This window comes from Crocodylus siamensis, chromosome 5 (assembly GCF_052110815.1).
Source record: "Crocodylus siamensis isolate JL-2025a chromosome 5, ASM5211081v1, whole genome shotgun sequence".
NCBI lineage: Eukaryota > Metazoa > Chordata > Crocodylia > Crocodylidae > Crocodylus > Crocodylus siamensis.
Genome location: NC_143399.1, coordinates 150,892,531 through 150,912,154, shown reverse-complemented (window position 1 = coordinate 150,912,154; position 19,624 = coordinate 150,892,531). Strand labels below are relative to the sequence as shown.

The following is a 19,624-nucleotide window of genomic DNA, read 5'->3' as shown; positions in this document are numbered from 1 at the left end:
TATATATACACACACATATATACATACATATATATATACACACATACATATATGTATGTATGTATTTTATTTCTTCTTCACAGCTGGGGTCAAAATCCATCCAGCTTTATGCTCGGCATCACTTTTTGCCCTTTTTCAGACAAATGCAAACGTCGTGGTAGCCATTTTACATCACGGTTTTCGCGATTTGGCTCTTCAACTATTCGGAGCGGTAGCCTAACATGCCTCGCCTTTCCGAACAAAAGGGGCTTTGACGCATTCACTTGTATATTTGGCCACCTTCTCCCACTACATCCGTATAGCGCAGGGAGCATTTCCCCCGCACGGATCGTCTTCAGTGCAAAAGAGCCCTCAAGAGGAATCATTTCCCAGCAGTGTTTCTATGTCTGGTGTAGTCCTTTTTCAGGGTGAGGGATCGAAAAGCTGGACATCACAGAAGGGGGCGAAACGCCCCCCGATTTACCAGGACAGACCCTTGAATTTTAATGCTTTTCAAAATAAATGACTAGGCATGGATCCCATCATTGCAATTCCCCTCCGTGTTGGCTGAGAGCTGCCTTCACCCTTTGCCCAACTGGCCCACAGAAATTTCCCCGCGTGGAAGACTCTTCTGCCCCCCGGACCAAAGTTTAAGGTGGAGTTTTTACTTCAATACAAGTGCTGGTTGGAGGCAGGTTCCCGGCATTTTAACACCCGCCGTCGGCTCGTCCTCGTTTTGAAGGGCAGAGGATGGCCAGGTTTAGTACATCGATTAGTTGTAAACCCCCGAAGTCTTTGTCCTCTTTGCGCTAGTGAATTATTTCCTACACGGGGAAGATTTCTGTTTGTAGAGACCATCAAATCCCAAGCCCTGCGGAACAAGCCGGCCCGACCTAGCGGGGATTAGGACACAAAAACAAGGTCTTCTAATATCTCGGCTCCACGATATCTAATATCCACGACCCGATCGCTTCCCGTGACAAACACCTACCCCCTTATCTGTTGCCTGCAGCCGGACAGTCAGATCAGAGACAGTTGCCCAGAGATGCTCACTTTCCAATATTTAAAAACCTGGGGCATTTCTGGACTACCCTAAAGCAACGCCACTTACGCTTTGCAGACGTGACTATATACACTACCTAGCTCTAAATCAAGCACTTCTATTTTTTTTTAAAGAAATTCACAGTTGATTGCAAATGTATATATTTTAATCAAGCCTTTGGAAATCAACAGCCTGTGAAAACCTATAGGATTTTTAGTAGCAGAAGGATCACAAGGGGAAATAAAACGCTAACAAGGAAAGGCCTGGAAACTTTTATTAAATATTATTCTACTCCCCTGACTTTTCCTCTGTTTCTTCGCTGCTGGGCTGTGTGGAATTTATGAGTTTGTTTTCCTTTTTCCATTTCATTCGCCTGTTTTGAAACCATATTTTAATCTGTCGTTCAGTAAGGCAGAGGGCGTTTGCAATCTCAATGCGTCGTCTTCTGGTTAAGTATCTGTTAAAATGAAATTCCTTTTCTAACTCTAGCGTTTGGTATCTGGTGTATGTTTGCCTCCCCCGTCTCCCATGTGTTCCATATACTGTACCTGCAGAAGTAAAGACAAAATGATCGCATTGGACAGGGCCCAGTGATTTCAGTTCAGAAATAGTGGTTAGTATACCCTGCCTCCTCTTGCAGACACGGCCCCAGAAGGGGTGGCTACCCTGGCTTTCAAAAGTTTCCCTGATTAAACCTTTCTAAGTGGAGAAGAACATCATTATCAGGTTCAGTGGCACAATTCTGATATACAAAGGCGGTGACTATACCCATTTAAAGTGAAATTTCCCCAACTTTGTACGTATGTATATATGTTCGTATAGACACACGTATACAGTTCAACAAATCTATGTGGGTGCGGGTGCATAGGCGTGGAGAGGCAGGCATACGTGTACGTGTGTGTAAGCATACAAACATCCACACACATACGAATGTGCGCGATTTATATACATATAAATCGCCCGCAAGGATGTGTGCACGTAGGTTTGTGTGTGCATGGGAGCGTGTATATACATAGCTGTTACAGTTAGAATAGCAGTGGAACAACTGTCATTTAAGCATAATCGTAAACGTCAGCAGAATTTCATAGAATAGCCCCTTCCCCTTGCTTCTCTATAATTGCCATCAGATGCCAAAGGATCCTCCAAAATACTAACTACCTTTGAAAGTGAAACTTTTACAAATAAGTCCAAGGTTTTATCATCTCTCTGCTCAAAAACCTGGGGGAGGGGAGAGGCTTTTTGATCACAGCTGGAGTGAATAAGTTTATGTGCTTATTAAAAACAAGTAACATCCCCCACCCCCACCCCCACCCCCGACCAGAGAGCCCTGGCACGTAAAATCCACTTTAAGGGGGAGACAATTCGAGGCGATTTGCGAGTGTGCACACGTTACCAGAAAACGTGCTTTCAATGACCAATACTCATATACTAATGAATGGGGCTGATGGGTGCGTGGGGGGAGGGGGGCTCTGTCTCACAAATGCATTGGCTAGTCAATACAGGGGGCATCTTCCTTGCATCACTCTTGGACACTGGAGGAGCGAAGAAGAGGGTTCTCTGTGGAGGGATCTTAAAAAATAATCAGTCCCTAAAGGCACCGTGTCCAGAGAGCTAGTCTTTCACCATCACTCAGCAACTTCTCCAAGGAACCCAGGCTGCTCCTAACTGCTCGAGGGTGGCCATGGTGCCAGGTCGAAAGCAACCTGGGGAGGTCTCAGGTTACAGCTTGCTGGTCGCAGCCATTCCTCTGGATGCGCTTTTTATAAAAGTCTTACTCAAAAAAAACTTCACCCCCCCACTCCTCCTTTGCCCCCCTTGATGGCATTCAAATGACTTACCAGCGCAGGAGTTCATCCGCTGCATCCAGGGATAAACAGGGCTCGAGTACTTCCGGTCGCTGCCTTCGTCATGTAGAATTTTGCCTTGCACGCTGTCGGATTTGTATTGTTGCTCGGGAGAGAAGTGCAGATAGTCCCCGTGGCCCCTCTGCTTGCCACTGCCGGAGGGAGAGGCGCTACTTAGGTCCTTGTCTGAATAGAAACAAGAGGCTCCATACTCATAGGATGCCCGATTGCAAGCAATGACCGTGTTGGACTGCTGGTAGAAACAAGGTGAGGTGTAAGCCTTGTCCTGGAGGTTTGCTGCCCCATAAGAAGCTGGGAAATGCCTCAGAGCATCATAGCCAGCTGGGTAGAGGGGGATCTGCCCGAGGAAAGACTCCTGCCCATTAGGCAAGCTCCCAGGGAAAGTGGGATTCACAAAATAGGAACTCATTTGCTCTCCCCTCTCCAGGACTGTGATTTGTTGTGTATTAGTACATCTGGCTATAACTATTAGTAGTCATCGAACTGGTTTGTTTCTGGATGGCCGAGCGCCAAAAGCGACAGCAGCAAATAGCACCAGCTGACGGCCGGGCGGCCAATGGGAGCGCGCCGTGGAGCCCGCTCCCCTGGGACCCGCAGCGACCGAGCCAGCAAAGTTCCCACCAAGCCCGAGCCCGGGCGGGCGGGCCGCGGCTCCCGGCAGGAGCGGGCACCGGCGGGCGCGGGGGCGGGCACGGATCGGGGGCAGGGGGAGCCTCCCCCCTCCCCGGCCAAGCATGAAGGAGAGCGGCGGCTGCGAGCGCCCCGGGGGCAGTGCCCGGGGCGACTGGGCTGGCAAAAGTTAGGATCTGCAGCGTGGGAGTCAGGGAAATGCCCAAAGTGCGGGGTGAAGAGGGCAGCAGCCCTTGGCATCAGTCCGTAGCACAGGTAGCCGGTGATCTTGGCCGGGACTGGAAACTTTGGAGCAATTAAAAGACGCGACAGGACGGGGATCCTCCAGTGGGGCAGAGCAGGCAGGGCCCGGTCTGCCCGGGGTGGCTCGCTTTCTCCTCTCTCACCCGGGGGCAGCTAGAGAGCCTGATCCCCTCCCCCTAAAGAAATCTTGCCCTTCAGATTTGGAGGAGCCCATCTCTCCGCCCCGGCTCGGAGTCCAGCCTTTGTATACGTGGCTCAACTGAGCCCCGTTGTCCGAGGCGAGCTGAGGAGCTCTCCCCTACCCCTGCCCTCTGCTCATCGAAGTGGAGACTGCGGGGCGGACAGGAAATGGGGGCCTGCAGGAGAGAGATTTTGCAGTGTTTCCAGCGGACTCATTAGCAAGGGCTTGGAGCAGGTTTCCGCGTCCAGATAAAGTTGCACGTGCTTCTTCCCCTAAAACCCCATCCTCCTGGAGGTACAAGCCCCCCGGTGCGAGAGCCCTGCCAAGCCGGAGAACCTGAAGCCTGGCCTCTTTCGTTGCTGCTTTACATCATTTAGTGAAGCCGGGGGTTAGCTCAGATATTTAAATAGATATATAGCTATATAGGTAGCTATAGATAGATCGGTATAGCTATAGATATGTTACGTTAAACACGGGTCTTGGGCTTAATTATTCCGCCTGGCAGCTACCCCACAGCGGAATTCTAATTCTTGGCCCAGCGCAGGAGCCGCAGCAAGGCTGCTGAAACTCGCTGAGCTGGCTGGTAATTCAGTCCAGGCTGCAGTTGCTGTGTTTACTCATCAGACGTGGCTCTTCCCCCGGCTCACAGAGCCTAATTTTAAGCCAGCTCCGCTTTGAAGTGCCATGGGCGCCCGCTCCTTTCCGAGAGAGCCCTCAATGCGGGAGTTTTGTTGTCGTGGGAAGATTGTTTGTCTCATTTCCGGAGGATGATTACGATACCTATAAAACCGGAGTAAGTTAAAACCTCCCTCCACAATAGTTGGTATTGTTACTGTCCTCAGTCGCACATTCCCATTGAGATGTTGATTGCACTCATGCGTTCCCTTTAAAAAAAAAACTTTCCCAATCGAGATTCATCTCTCCAAGCACACCTGGAAGAATAAAAATACCAGTGTACTGGCAATGCGAGGAAAAAATCCTGTTTATTTTCTGAAAGCCACTCTCCCCCAGCAAAGTTTTCGGGCTGTGCAAGATAAGCATAATCCATCTGGGGAACAAAAAGAGTCGTTTGGAGGTTTGTCTTTTTTTAAAAAAAAAAACAAATGGATATTTTTCAAGGCAGGTTAGAACGAAAATGTACCGGGGAAATTAAGATTCAGTGCACCCAAAACATGCAGCGTCCACACTACTTACGAAAAGTTATGCTCAGCCGGTCTTTTGTTTGAACAGACATTGCATTCGTCACAAAAACAGAGAGGGGTATCTCTGTTTACAGGACATGAGCCCGGGTGCCTGCTATTTGTATCTTTTTGAGGCGAGAAGAACTGGCCAGTGGGAATCTGAAGTTATTGTTCTCGACAAAGTCTAAATCTCGGATGTCTCCGCACAATAAATGGAAACATTTCGCAGTTGCTTCCGTAGAGAAATGAAAGTACAGGTTTGCCAGGGGGAAGCGTGTACTAGAGTTGTTATAGCGACAGCTGAACAATCTGCTTTGCAATCGTGTTTTATTTCCGCCAAAATAAATAAAAAAATACATAAATCTGCAAAAAGAAAGCTTTCCCAGTGAGGCTGCCCAGGCAGGGCTAGCAGCTCTGCTCCCACCCTTAGCGCTGGGAAGCTGAAAGCCACCCAACCTTCGGGCAGTGGAGCCAAGTGAGCTGCAGCCGTGCGAGTCCTATTTTTTCAACTTCCGAAAGATCAAGCCCCCGTGCAAGAAATCTGGGCAGCGCCGTGTAGCGCGGCGAGGGGGGTTTCTGGCGCCTGAGCCCATCGAGCCAATGAGTCAAAGCCCACCATCGGTGTACAGGTGCGGGGGCAGTTACCCTCTTAAGCTTAAAAGGCTCCTTCTCGGAGAGTATCAGGCCACTTACAAGCCCTTCTCATGTTCAGACGTGCGAGGGAAAGCAGTAATAGCCTCTAATCCAAACACTGTTTGCCGTCTAAAGCATTTGTTTAGACTGAAGTATTAGCAACCTCACTGGGCAGCCTCCAGCCCCTCCTGGCAGAGCAGATCCCAGGGTGAGATCCGACAGCCGACACCCAGCCGGGCACCGAGCCCCAGCCCCGGGGCGAGCGGGGGCGCGGGGCAGCGGGCACGGCGCCCCGAGGTAGGCCGGCTTTTCGGGTTTCTCCAGGAGGACTGCAGCCCTCCAGGCTTTGCACTTCGCAGCAGCCTGTGCGTCCTCTCCCCTCTCCTACCTACTTCCGCCACACCGTGGCAGCACTGAGACCCCCTCGCCCCGCAATAAATAATCCGGCGCTCACTGCAGTTGCAGTCAAGCAGATACTGCAATGCAATGCAATGCAAATGTAATTCTTTATCGGCCCTGAGAACACAAACAACACCGGTGCTAACATTTAAAGCACTCCCAGCAGCTCATTCTTAATGACTGTCAGGGTTGGCGAGATAGAGCAGGAGCAGACCCCGCCGCCGAAGCCGCGGTTTCCAGCCCACCGGCGCAGGCAGGCAGCCCAGATCCGTGCAACACACGCCAGTGCCCTGAGTGCTCACACACCCGGGGCCGGGGCTCTGCCCTCCCCCCTCCGGCAGCCGGTATTCACAATCCGGACTCAATTGGCACATGCCCCTCTCCAATCCTTCCAGCCCCACGCGAGAAGCAGCGGGGGGGGGGGGGGGGAAGAAAAGAAAAGAAAAGATAAAAAAGCTCCTTTCCCAGAGCTGACATCGCTGTAACACCGAGTCCGCTATACAAATAATCCATAAACCACCTCTGCAGAAACAAGTCAAGGATCCGGTTCAACACAGTTACGTGACACAGTTATTTTGCATGCAATGATTCATCTGATAAAAAAAACGAAGCCCCATCTTGCCTGCCTTTCCTCTATCCCTGTCCTTCCAGAAATAGCCTCTTCCTTTGAAAACATGCAATGGAATGAGGCGATGCTATGCTGGTTGGTCTCTTGCTGAAATTGTGAGTGTTTTCTTTTTTATTAATATTATTAGTTAAAGTCTTCAGGGTCAGCTAGCTCCATTGCACTTCATATTCTGTTGTTAAAGCTGTGGAATAAAAAAATGAACGTGTTTCGGGGTTTTTTTCCTCGTGCAAAAAAAAAAGTAATCTCCTTAATGTGATGTCATAAACCTGCATTCTGAAAAAAAAATCGCAATGTTCCAGCATATCTATAAGAATTAAAAATAACTTTTATTAAAATGACACGGCAGCCTCGCTAAAGAGCAAGCGTTTGTATTTTTGCATGCAAGCGGTTCAGTATAAACAAGCGCGGGTTTTGATTGATAATGCTTCAATTGAAATAAATTCACATGTCTGCTATGCATCTCTCTAAAAAAAAGGTATTGCACAGTTTCCCTGCTTACTGTAGTGTTATATACATTTCTCACCTTTAGGTTCTGGCTAGCAGGAGCCCCTGCTACTTTGACAGCTGTCGTTTTGGCTGCACAGGAGACGAATCGCCCTCCTTTTGGTGCCAGAAGAAGCAGGAAATTAGCCAGGTTGCAAGTTGAAAATCTGCCACTCCAGTGCTTTGAATCCAATATGCCACACCTTCCAGCGGAGGAATTGGAAATTGCCATCCAGGATCTGTGTTCTAGGCGGCTGCTTATGCTGAACCTCCATACACTTTGTTCACTATTGCCTTACAAAGAACAAATGAAATGGGGGATTGAAAGCCAGAGAGATCCGAAGCAGGACAGAGCTGAGCAAAAGAATGCAGCTCTATTCTCGCAAGGGAAATTATAAAAAAGTTCATGTTCACGGTTACTATCCACATGACCGACAACGACCAATGGAAAAACCGAACAACTCATAAAGTTGTATTGCAAAGTTGTAAATTTTCATAAACAACAACGGATTTATGGCCTTTTCCTCATCACTAAGAAGAGGCAGGTCTTAGAGAGGCGCCATCTTACCAGAGAGGCAGCCCTAGAGTTTTAAAGGACCTAGAGTTTGTACTAATTTTATTAAAATTGCAATTAACACATTGACCAGCCACTGCACACAGCCGAGCGAGGGAACTTCTCTGCAGATGCCAGTGTCATTCTCCCTCTGTTTGTCTTGCCCTCTATAGAGCTTCGCCTGCCTGATTTTTTACATTTCTTTTACAAAATACTGGATCTGCCGGACTTTTTTGCTATATTTTCCAGGGACAATTAATATTTTATTTATCTAAAAAAATACCTTCCCATCCCCTGTGGCTCGCTCTCACCCTAGGCACAGACCGCTCCCACTTGGAAGTTTCGCATTGCGCCTTGGGTTCATTACCAAATTTTATTTCTCTAATGCGGATTTCCGCGTGGCCATGTAGGCGCATTTCAGCTCTGTTGTGATTTAAAGAGTAGCGCACGCAGGAGCTCTTTTAAAGGATGGTTTGTGCTTAATTAATCAACTCAACTGAAAAATTATAAGCTCGAGATCGAGAAAGTGACTGATTCCTCTCAATCCATCACGTATGAATTCCCCCCCCCCCGCGTCTGATTGCGGATGAAAATGATTTATTTGATCTAATTTCTTTATTTGTGTAAATTATTTTTATTGTGCTTCCTTTGCGCTGTTCACTAATAAAGAAACGCCATTCGTTGTCAACAAGCATATTTATTTTCTGTGTAACATAAAACACATTTATCGTGGGAGATACTTGAACACGGAATCACTTCCAAAGAGAGTTCACACACATTTTTTCCACTTCCAATACTTACACGGCATATCCAAATGTTCACAATGAACACAGCGAAACACATTGTAACATACAATTTTATGAATAAACTTTAGCCAAACCTTCAAGACGGATTTATACAGAGTTCTTAACAATACGTCATGCTACAAAGTTTCCAAATTAATTACATACTTCTCAATTTATGACATGATCTTACACATGAGGTCTATGACAATAGAAATGATTTAAAAAAATGGTTCAAATATACAGCATTTGTAGGATTATAGGAAAATTCACGGTATTACATATTAACACATTCTAATAACCAGGATAAAAAGGACTGTTGAGAGGCGGTAACATGGTCATTTGAATTCACTTTTTAAGCAACATTTTCAGTTATATTAAGTGAGAGGAGCCTAGAAAAGAAAACGCCCTTTATCAGTGTAATTCAAAGGTAGACGCCAACGCAAGATATTAAACCGCTTTGTACAACATTGGCATGTGTTTGCTTCTTCTCTCAGAATAGTAAAGAATAGAGAAGAAATATATGGTGCAGCATATGGTTTCCGTTTATAATTGCTTTGGAATAAATATATTATTTTTAAATTTAAATATAGTCAGCATTTTCGGTACCAAATTATATACCAAAGCTATTGATGCGTGCTTTTCAAAGGACTACACGTAGGTTTCTAAAAGCATTCTGCGATTCACATTAGTATGTTATCTTCTCTTGATTATTAAAATACAGTATACTTTAGAAGATAGGTAGGCGGAGCAAGATATAGGTAGTCTGGTAAATAGGTAGTACAACTCATTGCATTAGGCTGTAGTGGTTTCTGCTTCATTATTGGTACAGGATTTTTCTTCCCTTGCTTTTTAAACCTTTTTTTGTTGGTGTTAGCTATGAGCTCTAAAAAGGGGGGGAGGAAGAAACCGGAAGTGCAGAGCTAGTTGCTCAAAATTAGGTAGTTTTTTGTTTGTTTGTTTGTTTGTTTTCTGGTGAGCCTAATGCACTTACCCTTTAACCACTGATTGGAACGAGTTGAGTCAGGTAGTTATTCTGGATCTTAACGCTTGTCTATATGTGCAAGTAGCAGTTCTCCCCCTCAAATGTACCCCCTTAAAAAAAAAAGAAGAAGAGAAAAGAAAAACAAAGCCACCAAGGCTTGGGCAAACGAAAACAACCCGATCGGGATGGTTTTAGGATGATCTGATGAGACATTTTGAATGGGTTAGACAGGAAATGGGGCTGGGCTGGGGCGGGGGGCTGGCGGGATCACTCGGGGAGCCCTTTCATGTCTGCAGACGCTCGCTTTCAAGATGCTCATTAAAAGGGGACTGATTTCTAAAATGAAAGAGTGAGTCTTTTTTTTTTTTTGAAGGGAGCTTTTACAACTGTCACGTGCGTGCAGAATACTTGGGATTGCTTCATGGGATGGGACTTTTATTCCTCCTCTTCTTCCTCCTCTTCCACTTTCTCCACAGACGCTGCCGCTGACGTGGTGTCGTTGGGCGCCGGGGTGCTGGAGCTCTCCTCCTTGTGCTCCTTCTTCCACTTCATGCGCCGGTTCTGGAACCAGATCTTGATCTGCCTCTCCGTCAGGCACAGGGCATGGGCGATCTCTATCCTCCGCCGGCGGGTCAGGTAGCGGTTGAAGTGGAATTCCTTCTCCAGCTCCAGGGTCTGGTAGCGGGTGTACGTCTGCCGACCCCGCTTCCTATCGGGACCTGAAAGCAGGCAGAGAAGTTAGCCGGGAGACCGAGGACGGGCGCGTAGATGGGAACTTCGGTATTTACAGCCAGGCAGCAGCCGCCAGGAGCGACCCCTCGTCCTTCCCCCCACACAAAGGCATTTCTGCTGGCCGACATGTCCAGCTCAGGCAGGACAAACCCAGGCGTCTGAAACAGACCCAAGCCGGGGGGCAAATCTGGGGGGGAGGAGGGAGAACTTGCTTTCTCCAGGATGCACTCCCCTCGCCTCGGGCTCCCCGCACTGCCCAGCCTTCCCCTTGCACACAGGCAGGCACGACCTCTGGAGCCCACCGCCTGCCGGGGTGGGTAGGACGCTCAGGAGCCCATTCCCCATCCCACAGCAACTTTGTCTCCGCTCAGAAACAAACCGTTGCAGAGAAGACCCCCCCCCGCACACACACACACACACACACACACACACAGACACACACACAGACACACACACACACGCGCGCGCGCACACACACGCGCGCACACGCACAGGCACCCCCCGGGCCCCGAAAGTGCAGACCCTGAGCTGCCTGGAAAAGGGGGAAAAAAAGACACATCTCACACTAGCCTGGGCTAGTACAGTCCTGTGCCCCCGAGCCAGGCGGTCCTCCGGTCCTGAGCGCCCCTCTCCTCTGCCTCTCCCACCAAAAGAGGATGATGATGATGATGATGGTTATTTTAGTCCAGCTTCTCTGGGGGGGACCCTCTCCCCTCGTGGGCTGGCAGGGTACACAACCAGCCCTCGGTATTTCTCTCTCCAACAGCACAAATACACTCAATGCTAACATTCCATAGCAAATGGAGTTAAATAAATTTACGAGGCTAGAACCCATTAATTGGGCAATAAAAAGTTTTATGATACTCATTTACATACAATGCCACGGGCTTTCTACGCAATGGCGCCTCTGCTATAATTAAAACCATAAAGGCTGTGCTGACAGTCATTTTGGCTACATATTCGCCTGGCTGCCGTCGCTCTTGCCCTCTCCGTTCCCCATACCTGAAGACCTCATCCAGGGGTATATCCGGAAATTAGCCTCTGCCTGGTTGTGCAGGTTGCTTTCCTCCGCTTTCTCACAGCTGGATTTGGTTAGATCATTGCAGAGGACGGGAATGTTCTGATCAAAAGAGGAACAATGCAGGTTGTAGGCGTCAGAGCCCAGGCTGTATCCGGAAGAGAACGGGTTTTGATATATGGTACTGTTCACATTGTACAAGCCAGGCATGGAGGAGGTGAAAGCACTAGCGCCTGGTCCATAGCCGCTTCTCTGAGAGTTGCTTGCAAAGGAGCAAGAAGTAGGCTCTGCATTTTGGAAAAGAGAAGCCCCCGTCGTATATTTGCTAAAAAGAGCATTCACATAATACGAAGAACTCATAATTTTGACCTGTGATTTGTTGTCCGGTAGGCTTCAGTGTCGGTTTTACGAGGTAGCGTGATATATGATAACATTACACCCCCAGATTTACACCAAACCCCATTTTCTTTTGGACTGAGCTGCCTCCAGCACGTGACCAGTCATATGACCCCGTCCTCCAATCTCCGCCTGCATCACAGGTGGTATAGATCAGCGTGTCTCACAGTATCCTATAATGGAAGGGGAAGAGGATCTAATATATGTCTAACAAATTAAAGACAAGGGGGCTTTTTTTGGTTAAGGCTGGCACATGGTAGACGGTATTTTGTAAGATCCCAATAAAGTACGGGAAGTAAATAAACAGAGATTTATTTGGGTCTACAGTGAAATTTAAGCCGAGTGTTGTGCTATGTAAATCTCCCTATTCCAGGGCTGTATTGATGTAGACAAGCTAGATATGGCTAGGCATATATTTCGCCTGCCTTTCAACTTATTTTTTATTTTCTATCCCCCCACACACACACTTTTTTTTTTCTCTGCTTAAAAAGCCACCGCCAAGTCGGACTTGCATAGTAGCCCCGTGCACCAGCTCTGACTTCCTAATGAACACAAGTCAGAGTCCTGGGCTGCTCCATATTCCGTATATTTTGGGGGAAGAAAGCACATCTTGCACATTAAAAAAAAAGTCTCTGCAGTAAACTGAAACCATGTGGCTAATATAAAAAAATGTTGAAATGATTCTGTTAATCATGCATGGATTTTTTTTTTTCCTCGAGGAAAGCAAGTTGTGAAATAATTATGTACTGGGCTTCCTAATTTGCGAATAGATTTATTAAGATATTGACACGCTAAGTTCTGCTAATCGCTTTCGGCTAGATGGATCAGGATGGGGTGGCTGAAGAAATGCTTTTCTGTCTTTTTTTCCTTCTTTTTTCCCCCCAAATCAGGATGTGTCAGAAGAAGCTAACAGTTCTGGAAGAATATCGATACCCTTTGGCTCTGCTAAGAGTACCCCGCACCCGCTGCCAAACCATGCCCGTCCAATACAGCCCACTCCCCGTATTTCAAAGGCGAATTAATAATCGATCGGGCTTTTTATTTATAATCACCCAGTCGCTGATTTTCTAAAGTTAAGGCTGCGGTTATGACGGGTTCACTGTGCTTAATAGGAGAATAATTCAACCCCCGTCCCCTTTCAGTAGCAAAAAAAAGGACATCTCTCTTTGAACACCTTTTTTAAAAACCGGGAAGTCCTGGAGCCACCACATCCGTAGGGCTTCAGACCTATTGCTTTACCTCTCTGCGGACCTACCTTCCCGTCCTAAGCTGGAGATGGCAAGGCTACACTGAGATCACCGATAAGGTTCCTGATTTTCTAAACCCCCAGCCTCCCAACAATAAGAATGACTTTCCATTGAGGATGTTGCACCGTACCCTTCCTTTAAACGGATCGTAAAAAGAGTTTCCTTCCCTCAGACAGGGAGTCCTGGTAAAGACAGCTTTTACTGCCCTGCTATATTGCACATCATAAACTGGAAGGAGCACAATGGAATTGCCCCGGAAATTCTCCTTTAAATTATAGAGTTTGGTGCCCTGTGTACAAAGACCTTCTCACCAGTTAAAACTGTTCTTGGCTATATTTCGCACGGACCCTAAAGTTCACGTTTTGAAAATAGAAAGGGGGGTGGGGGCTCGGAGGGACACTGTTTACGTGGGAGTATTGCAGCCCTCTGAATACAGGGCACGGAGAGAAGTGAAATTGCCTAAACCGAAATCATTTAGATATTTGCGGTAAAGACTATGCAAATGCTGCGGCTACCTCGAGGCATTTGCCAGGGACGAAACATGTATAGACACTGCTGTTGTTCGCAGTCCCGAACCGGCGGCTGAGTAAACAGCTTCCCCTTCATTTTTGGCTCGGGAATATCAGACATATCTACTGCAGTAGTCGCAAAAACAGAGAGACAAAATCCCAGAAGAAAAAGCATTCCTGAAAGAACTGAAGGCCCAAGAAGCTAAACGAATGCACGACGACTAAGAAGATCAAAGAGGCTGAATTCGATGGCATTAGACCAATAAATTGCTCCTCTGGTGACAACAGACCAAGATGCAAGAAGAAAGAAACAGCAAACATAACCAATGTCTAGACGGGGGTATTGATAATGCAATGTCCTAGCTGGGTCTCCAGTGCTCATTGCAGTGGTCGCCCACACTTCTATGCCGCGCTGAAAAATAGATATTTAAAAACAATAATAATCCGGGCAGTAATATCGAAGCCCCACTTTATGATTATTTCCCCTGCGCCTTTGGCTGTCATGCCTGGTAAATAATATTCATATTCCGCAGGAAGTTGCAGTGAATAAAACTCACTAGGGGCCCGAAGAAAGGTTAGCTTTCCTCCTTCCTCCCACCTCCCCCCGCCCCCAGAGATTCGGCTGAACACCATTAAACCAGCACCCCTGGACTGGACACCAGAGCGGGCCACTGGGCTGCATCCGTGCAAGCGCTTTCTGGAAAAGCAACTTTCCCATTGCAATGAAGTCCTGTCTTCCAGCACAACCGGGCCGCGCGCGTCGGAATGTCACTTTTCCGACGTCCCCCCTTGTTTACAAAGTGCCTTAGGAGGGATCCCTGGGTTTGTATACGAAGAAAGCGGGAGGATTTCTTATTGCATTGAGAGCTTTGCCAGGATGCAGAAGGTAGAGGCAAAACCGTCCTCAGAAGTTATAAGCAATCTGGGGGCACTGCTTATCGCTTGTGGTTGCAGTAATATCTTGATGTAACTGTGATACTGAAGGCAACTGATGTTTCCAAATCTGTTGTCGCTCTACTGGGATAGATCTAAACAAAGGAATCGGAGTAGTGTCATGCATATGCCGGGGCCAGGTATCGCTTGCTATGGGAGTGCATGGGCATATTTTCATTTCGACATAATGTTACTATCCGAGGAAGAAAAATAACAATTCTCGAGCCCTGGTCGCCACTGCTAAAGCAGACAGAGGTCCAGCAGGGCTGCCCCTAGTAGAGTGACTCCCAGAAAAAAATCCGATTGACTCCTAGAAAGAAAAATAGATTTAAAATGACTTGGGGGGGGGGAGGGAAATTACAAGGAGCTCTCCTTCCTCGTTGCTCCTGAAGTTTGGCTGGAAGAAATGGCATTCGGTTTAAAGAAATATAAATCAAAGATACACTAAGTGGTTAAATCCTATGGCGCGAATGATTTACTTGGTTTGCTTTAACTGGAGAGATGTAACATTAATATTTCAGACCGCGTTCTGTGTTTTCTTTTCCCTCCTTATTATTTTCTTTCCGATTGTAATTTCTCTCGCTTTGACCACCGGTTCCGAAAAGCATCACCCTCCTCCGCTCGGTCAGGGCGAAGCAGGAAAGCAACAAAAACACAACGGAAAAATAGGGGGAAAAAGCCAGGGGGGGATCGAAATAAGAGATAGGGGGGGATTTCAGAAGGATGTTTTAGAGCCATCTCAAGCTCGCGGTGTCTGCATGCAGATCAGCATTTCTGTAATATAATGACACCGTGTCCCACAGACCTGGAAACGGAGGGGGGGCACAAGCCGTGCTTTTCTTTTTGCATCTACTTTTGCAACAAAGGCTGCCATTGAAGAATCGCAGTTGTCGGTAAATACCGTCATTTTCAAATGAAGGTATGGACCACCGCCGCCTCCTGAAGGGACCTTCCCCGCGGCCGTGTCTGCTGGGAAAGCAAGCAGAGGCTCCCTGGGAATGATCTGACTCAGTGTCCTCTCCCCATACAAAGGCCACAGCAAATCGCAAAATGGACAGACCCTCCCTGTGAAACGGTAGATAATATTGTGGTAACTCCCGCTTCTCCAAATATCAGATAAAATCATCTAGCAAAGTCCCGACCGAGATCAAAACACTCGGTTTATAGGCTTAACTGTATGATGCTTAATATATGCAACAAAAAAAAAAAAATTAAAGGGGAAGGTGACATGCGAATGTAGTAGTGCATCAGGGCTTCACCAGCTTCTGCTAACTAAGCGGCTTTGGAAGTGAGAAATAAACAGCACATTAAACACTGAGAGTAAAGTTTACCTTTCCAGTGACTGTACTTAAGCTGGGTCACAAGGCCACTCTGATACTAGCTGTATTCTTTTTCACCGGGGCATCACTCATGCCGTGCCCTGCGCATAATCTATTGGCCCTTTTTAAGATCAAATTAGTTGTTTCAAATCCAGTTATGCTCCTATAAAGTCGACATTTTAGAAGCTTTCAGGGGTCTGGCAGGGCCCTTCATGGCGGGTCGGCGGCTGTTTTCATGGAATCATACTGCCATCTGCTGCTCCGCTCGGGACATTGCAAATCATGAACGATACGGGGCCAGTGAAGTTTGCAGCCGGCGCTGCTCGGCGAAGCAGCCGTAATTACACAAAACGTTCCCCTTGCAAATCCATTAAAGATAAACGTTCACCTTCGAGCCTAGATTTCAGAAGAGGAAGGCCAATAAAAGGTAGCTATTTCCGCTCACCCGCTTTATCTGAAACAGCCAGACAAAACAAATGAAAAGGCTTTTGTAGAAAATCTTAATTGTGGCTGGACAGTTGTAAACTCATTAAGAGTCGAATTCCAGACAGTTTGCAGACCCGTCATTTATTACACACTCTTAATGCTGATTCTTTGAAGTTTCCTCTGTCTGCAACAACAGAGGGCGTCCGAACATCCCCAACCCCTGGAACAGGGATCAATTAGGGGCTTTGGGGAGTGTGTGGGCACCAGAACTATTTCCCTTTTACTAATTCTAACACATCCAAACTTACCAGGGATTTCTTTAACAAGAAATAAAAAGGTGAAGCTGAAGGATGCCCCTTCCCTCCCCGCGCTTTTGCACATCCGTAAACTTCTTGCGAGCTCCCTAAGTTTTGTCTTGAGCCCTGTAGCGTTTTACACCCCATAAACGGTTATAGCGGTCATTTTCTTTTATTGCACTGTATGGCTCTGAATTTTCCTAACAACATCGTATGCCAAGACTTGTGACTATAAGTGTCCTGTCTTTTTTATTTTTTATTTTGTCTTTCTGAAATATATATCTATTCCCAAACAAGGCATTTCTTCTTCGTGTTTGCAGATATTGGTTTGGAGGAGAAGGGCATTGTATGCCTCGTATTTTGGAGGCTAGCCTCTAAGCGGCAAAATGTCCGCCCAAAACAGGGATAACCAAACGCAGCTCACAGACTTCGCTTTTTTCTTGGATTACTCAGCTCTGGGTTGGAAGGGGGGGAGGTCTTTCACCCAAAATAAATGTTCTCCCCTCTTTTTAAAAAATGAATTTCCTGGGGCACTCTGCTTAGCAGCCTATCTCCTCCACTGGACGAAACCGGCGACCAGCAGTGATCTAATAAATTATAATTATCCTTAAGCTTTTTTTCCCCTCTCAATCTTAGGAGACAATAAAAGGCAACGTGTTATTTTTACTTGGCATAAGGCATTTTAGAGAACAAAATTGCCAATCCAATATAGGACAAGGGATAAAAAAAATGCTTGAAAGGCTTTTTTTTTTTCAAAAGGACAGGTTTTGCATGTTATATTATTTCTGGAATTTAAAATGGATCTATTGGTGAAGGCAAAGTAATATGGTACATTTTATAGTGGGTTAATTAACAGGGCCGGCTAAAATTAGACTGTCTAATCCATTTACATTATTGTCCCTGGAAAATACCTTCAGGATTTTAGTCCTGCTCTTTTAAAATCTTCATTGAAACGTGTTAACTGCAGACCATGGCCCCTCACTATTGGAGATGGCTTATTTCCTATGTTTTCTAAGCACTGGGTTCCATAAAAATATCTGGGTGCTTTTTTTTGCCTGCGGTCTCTCGGTTAAGCAAAGAGAAGATCTTCCTTCGTTTGCATAGGTTTGGGTCTGCTATAGCTGTGCCTAATTTTACCCCAGAGCAGATAAAGAGCCTATCCCCCACTACAGCTCTCCTAACCGCCCCATTCAAACGGGGCTATATAGTCTGGCTACTAGCACCACCTCAATGATCTTAAAACATCACAAAATATAAAAGAATCAATATATTTTATTTGGCAAAAAGTTAAATATCATTTCAACACAACAATTTGGTCAGTAGGCCATGAGGTAACTATTGCAAAATATACAGTGTATGTTCTGCATAAACATAACTTCCCAAATTTTTTATCATCGATACAAATCTACAATAACCCAATGTAGGTTTTTATTGTGTATAATTTATTATCAATAAAATTAAACTCCATTACAATAAGCATCAAATTATTTGATTAAAATTAAAACGTAAACCATAGGTAGTTACCCTTTTCACATATATGTATAGCTCCGATATCTGATAACTGCTCACTGGTGCAAAAACAATATTTAAGCTAGTCCGTTTATTTACTTTTTTCTTTAATATATAGATTATATATACAACTGACAAAGACAGTACTATATATATATCAACTGTGCATACTAAAATGACTTGCTTGGAACGAGTTTGAGAACCGTAATTCCTAGACATCCCGGGCAGACTTTTTTTTCTTCTTTTTTGTGTTTAAATTGGGATATATATATATTTTGCTTACAATCAAAGGTTAACTGTCTAATTATACATAAAAGACTTATTACACTACAGAGCTATACTCTATGCAACTTTTTTTTTATCATAAACAACCTGAGTTCAAATTGAATTCTAGCTTACACAATCACATCTGGTACAGCACCCAAGCACATAAATTGAGTCACAAACATAATTACCACAATAAAACACAGTGTTCAAGTATCATAGCAGACCTCTCTCTGCCGCGCAAAGAGCAAATAAAATTAACTACGTAGACTAAACTATACAGTCCGTAAATAGTTGTGCATTATGAAAAGGTAGTTTTTTAGTTTTTTGATTTTTTTTCGTACGTGAAGAAACAGGTAGATTTATACAAGCCAACCAACAGCCTTCCGCAGTAATGCCCTTTTTTTTTTCTTTTTTTTTCCTTGTTTTTGCTTTCCTATTATAAAATGAAAAAGTGTTACAGTACCTCCTGAATAGCACTGGCAAAGCGACATCTCCATGCTACTGTTACAAGGTACACTAAGGATCAGAAATTGCCATAACAAACATGAGGCCCAAACAGTCGCATTGGGTAGTGGGGATCGAGGGGAGGATTCCCCCCCCACCCCGCCCTTCAGTGAACCTGGGTGTCATCCTCATCATTCATCCTTTGCTCGGTCTTTGTTGATTTTCTTCATTTTCATCCTCCTGTTCTGAAACCAGATTTTCACTTGTCTCTCAGTTAAATTGAGCAGCCTCGCCACTTCGTATCTGCGGTCCCTAGTGAGATACATATTGAACAAAAACTCCTTCTCCAGTTCCAGCGTTTGGTGCTTGGTGTAAGGACATCGCTTTTTTCGGGTGGATCTCGCGTGGAGCCAGTTCGCAGCGGGGTTATCTGCACAGAAACATAGCAGGCACAACTTTAGGGTGGGCAGGCTGGGGGGGAGGCTGACTTTACAAGCGGAGGTAGCCTGATATTAGAGTTTACGACATTCCTTTCCTTTCAGCAGACATACAGGACGCTTCGACACAATAGAATCAAAATCCAGACACAGGCAGAGGTCACCTAGCCCCGCACGCGCGGCGCTGCCCCCGCCTCCTCGCTCCTTCTTATTGTTTATTGAATGTAATTTTAAATCGGACCTTCCCTCCTACCCCACTCCTCCCACCCCCACCGCTCGCCACACGTCCCAGCCCAGCCCCGTCCCAGCCCGGGCAGCACCAAGCGCAGGAGCGTGACATGGGAAAAGCTTCCCGCGGGCTCCTGCCACCCCGGGTTTGGGAGCTGGGAGCCGGCTGCTGAGAGGTGAGCGCTGGGAGCCGCTCTTCCCAGCCTTGCTTTCAGCGCCGATGGCTCGAGGAGCCAGCGCTTCCCACCCCGCAGATCCAGGGCTCGGGGAGCTCTCTGC

At 46.3% G+C, this 19,624-nt stretch overlaps 4 protein-coding genes and 1 long non-coding RNA gene across 15 annotated transcripts in view; 1 reads left to right on the top strand and 4 right to left on the bottom strand.

The window, feature by feature from the left end:
* HOXA3 (homeobox A3) overlaps positions 1-7,444 on the bottom strand; it is a 43,793-nt gene extending 36,349 nt beyond the window's left edge. For 2 of the 3 annotated variants that reach the window (XM_090046680.1, XM_090046682.1), the window contains exon 1: positions 7,305-7,444. The gene's annotated coding sequence lies outside the window, so the exon portion shown is untranslated. The remainder of the gene's footprint in view (positions 1-7,304) is intronic. The other variant, XM_090046684.1, reaches the window with a different exon arrangement.
* HOXA6 (homeobox A6) lies at positions 63-7,443 on the bottom strand. The gene is made up of 3 exons (XM_090046698.1): positions 7,305-7,443; positions 2,860-4,988; positions 63-1,569 (listed from the first exon to the last, which is right to left on the bottom strand). The coding sequence occupies exons 2-3, from the start codon at positions 3,293-3,295 to the stop codon at positions 1,310-1,312; spliced, it is 696 nt and encodes a 231-aa protein (XP_089902824.1). The 5' UTR covers positions 3,296-4,988; positions 7,305-7,443; the 3' UTR covers positions 63-1,309.
* On the top strand, positions 4,995-9,151 carry LOC149864751 (uncharacterized). Its single transcript, XR_016442266.1, has 2 exons — positions 4,995-6,876; positions 7,311-9,151. It is a non-coding gene; the product is annotated as an uncharacterized LOC149864751 (long non-coding RNA).
* HOXA7 (homeobox A7) overlaps positions 8,658-19,624 on the bottom strand; it is a 26,789-nt gene continuing 15,822 nt past the window's right edge. The window contains exons 2-4 of one of the 5 annotated variants that reach the window (XM_090046701.1): positions 15,751-16,192; positions 11,319-11,903; positions 8,658-10,303 (exon numbers count right to left, since the gene is read on the bottom strand). In XM_090046701.1, coding sequence (XP_089902827.1) covers positions 10,020-10,303; positions 11,319-11,694 — 660 coding nt within the window. In that variant the 5' untranslated portion in view covers positions 11,695-11,903; positions 15,751-16,192 and the 3' untranslated portion in view covers positions 8,658-10,019. Of the gene's footprint in view, positions 10,304-11,318; positions 14,725-15,750; positions 16,193-19,624 lie in introns of those variants that run through there. The other 4 variants (XM_090046704.1, XM_090046703.1, XM_090046702.1 and 1 more) reach the window with 4 other exon arrangements.
* HOXA9 (homeobox A9) overlaps positions 17,715-19,624 on the bottom strand; it is a 17,736-nt gene continuing 15,826 nt past the window's right edge. For all 5 annotated transcript variants that reach the window (XM_090046697.1, XM_090046695.1, XM_090046693.1 and 2 more), the window contains one exon: positions 17,715-19,110. In XM_090046697.1, coding sequence (XP_089902823.1) covers positions 18,872-19,110 — 239 coding nt within the window. In that variant the 3' untranslated portion in view covers positions 17,715-18,871. The remainder of the gene's footprint in view (positions 19,111-19,624) is intronic.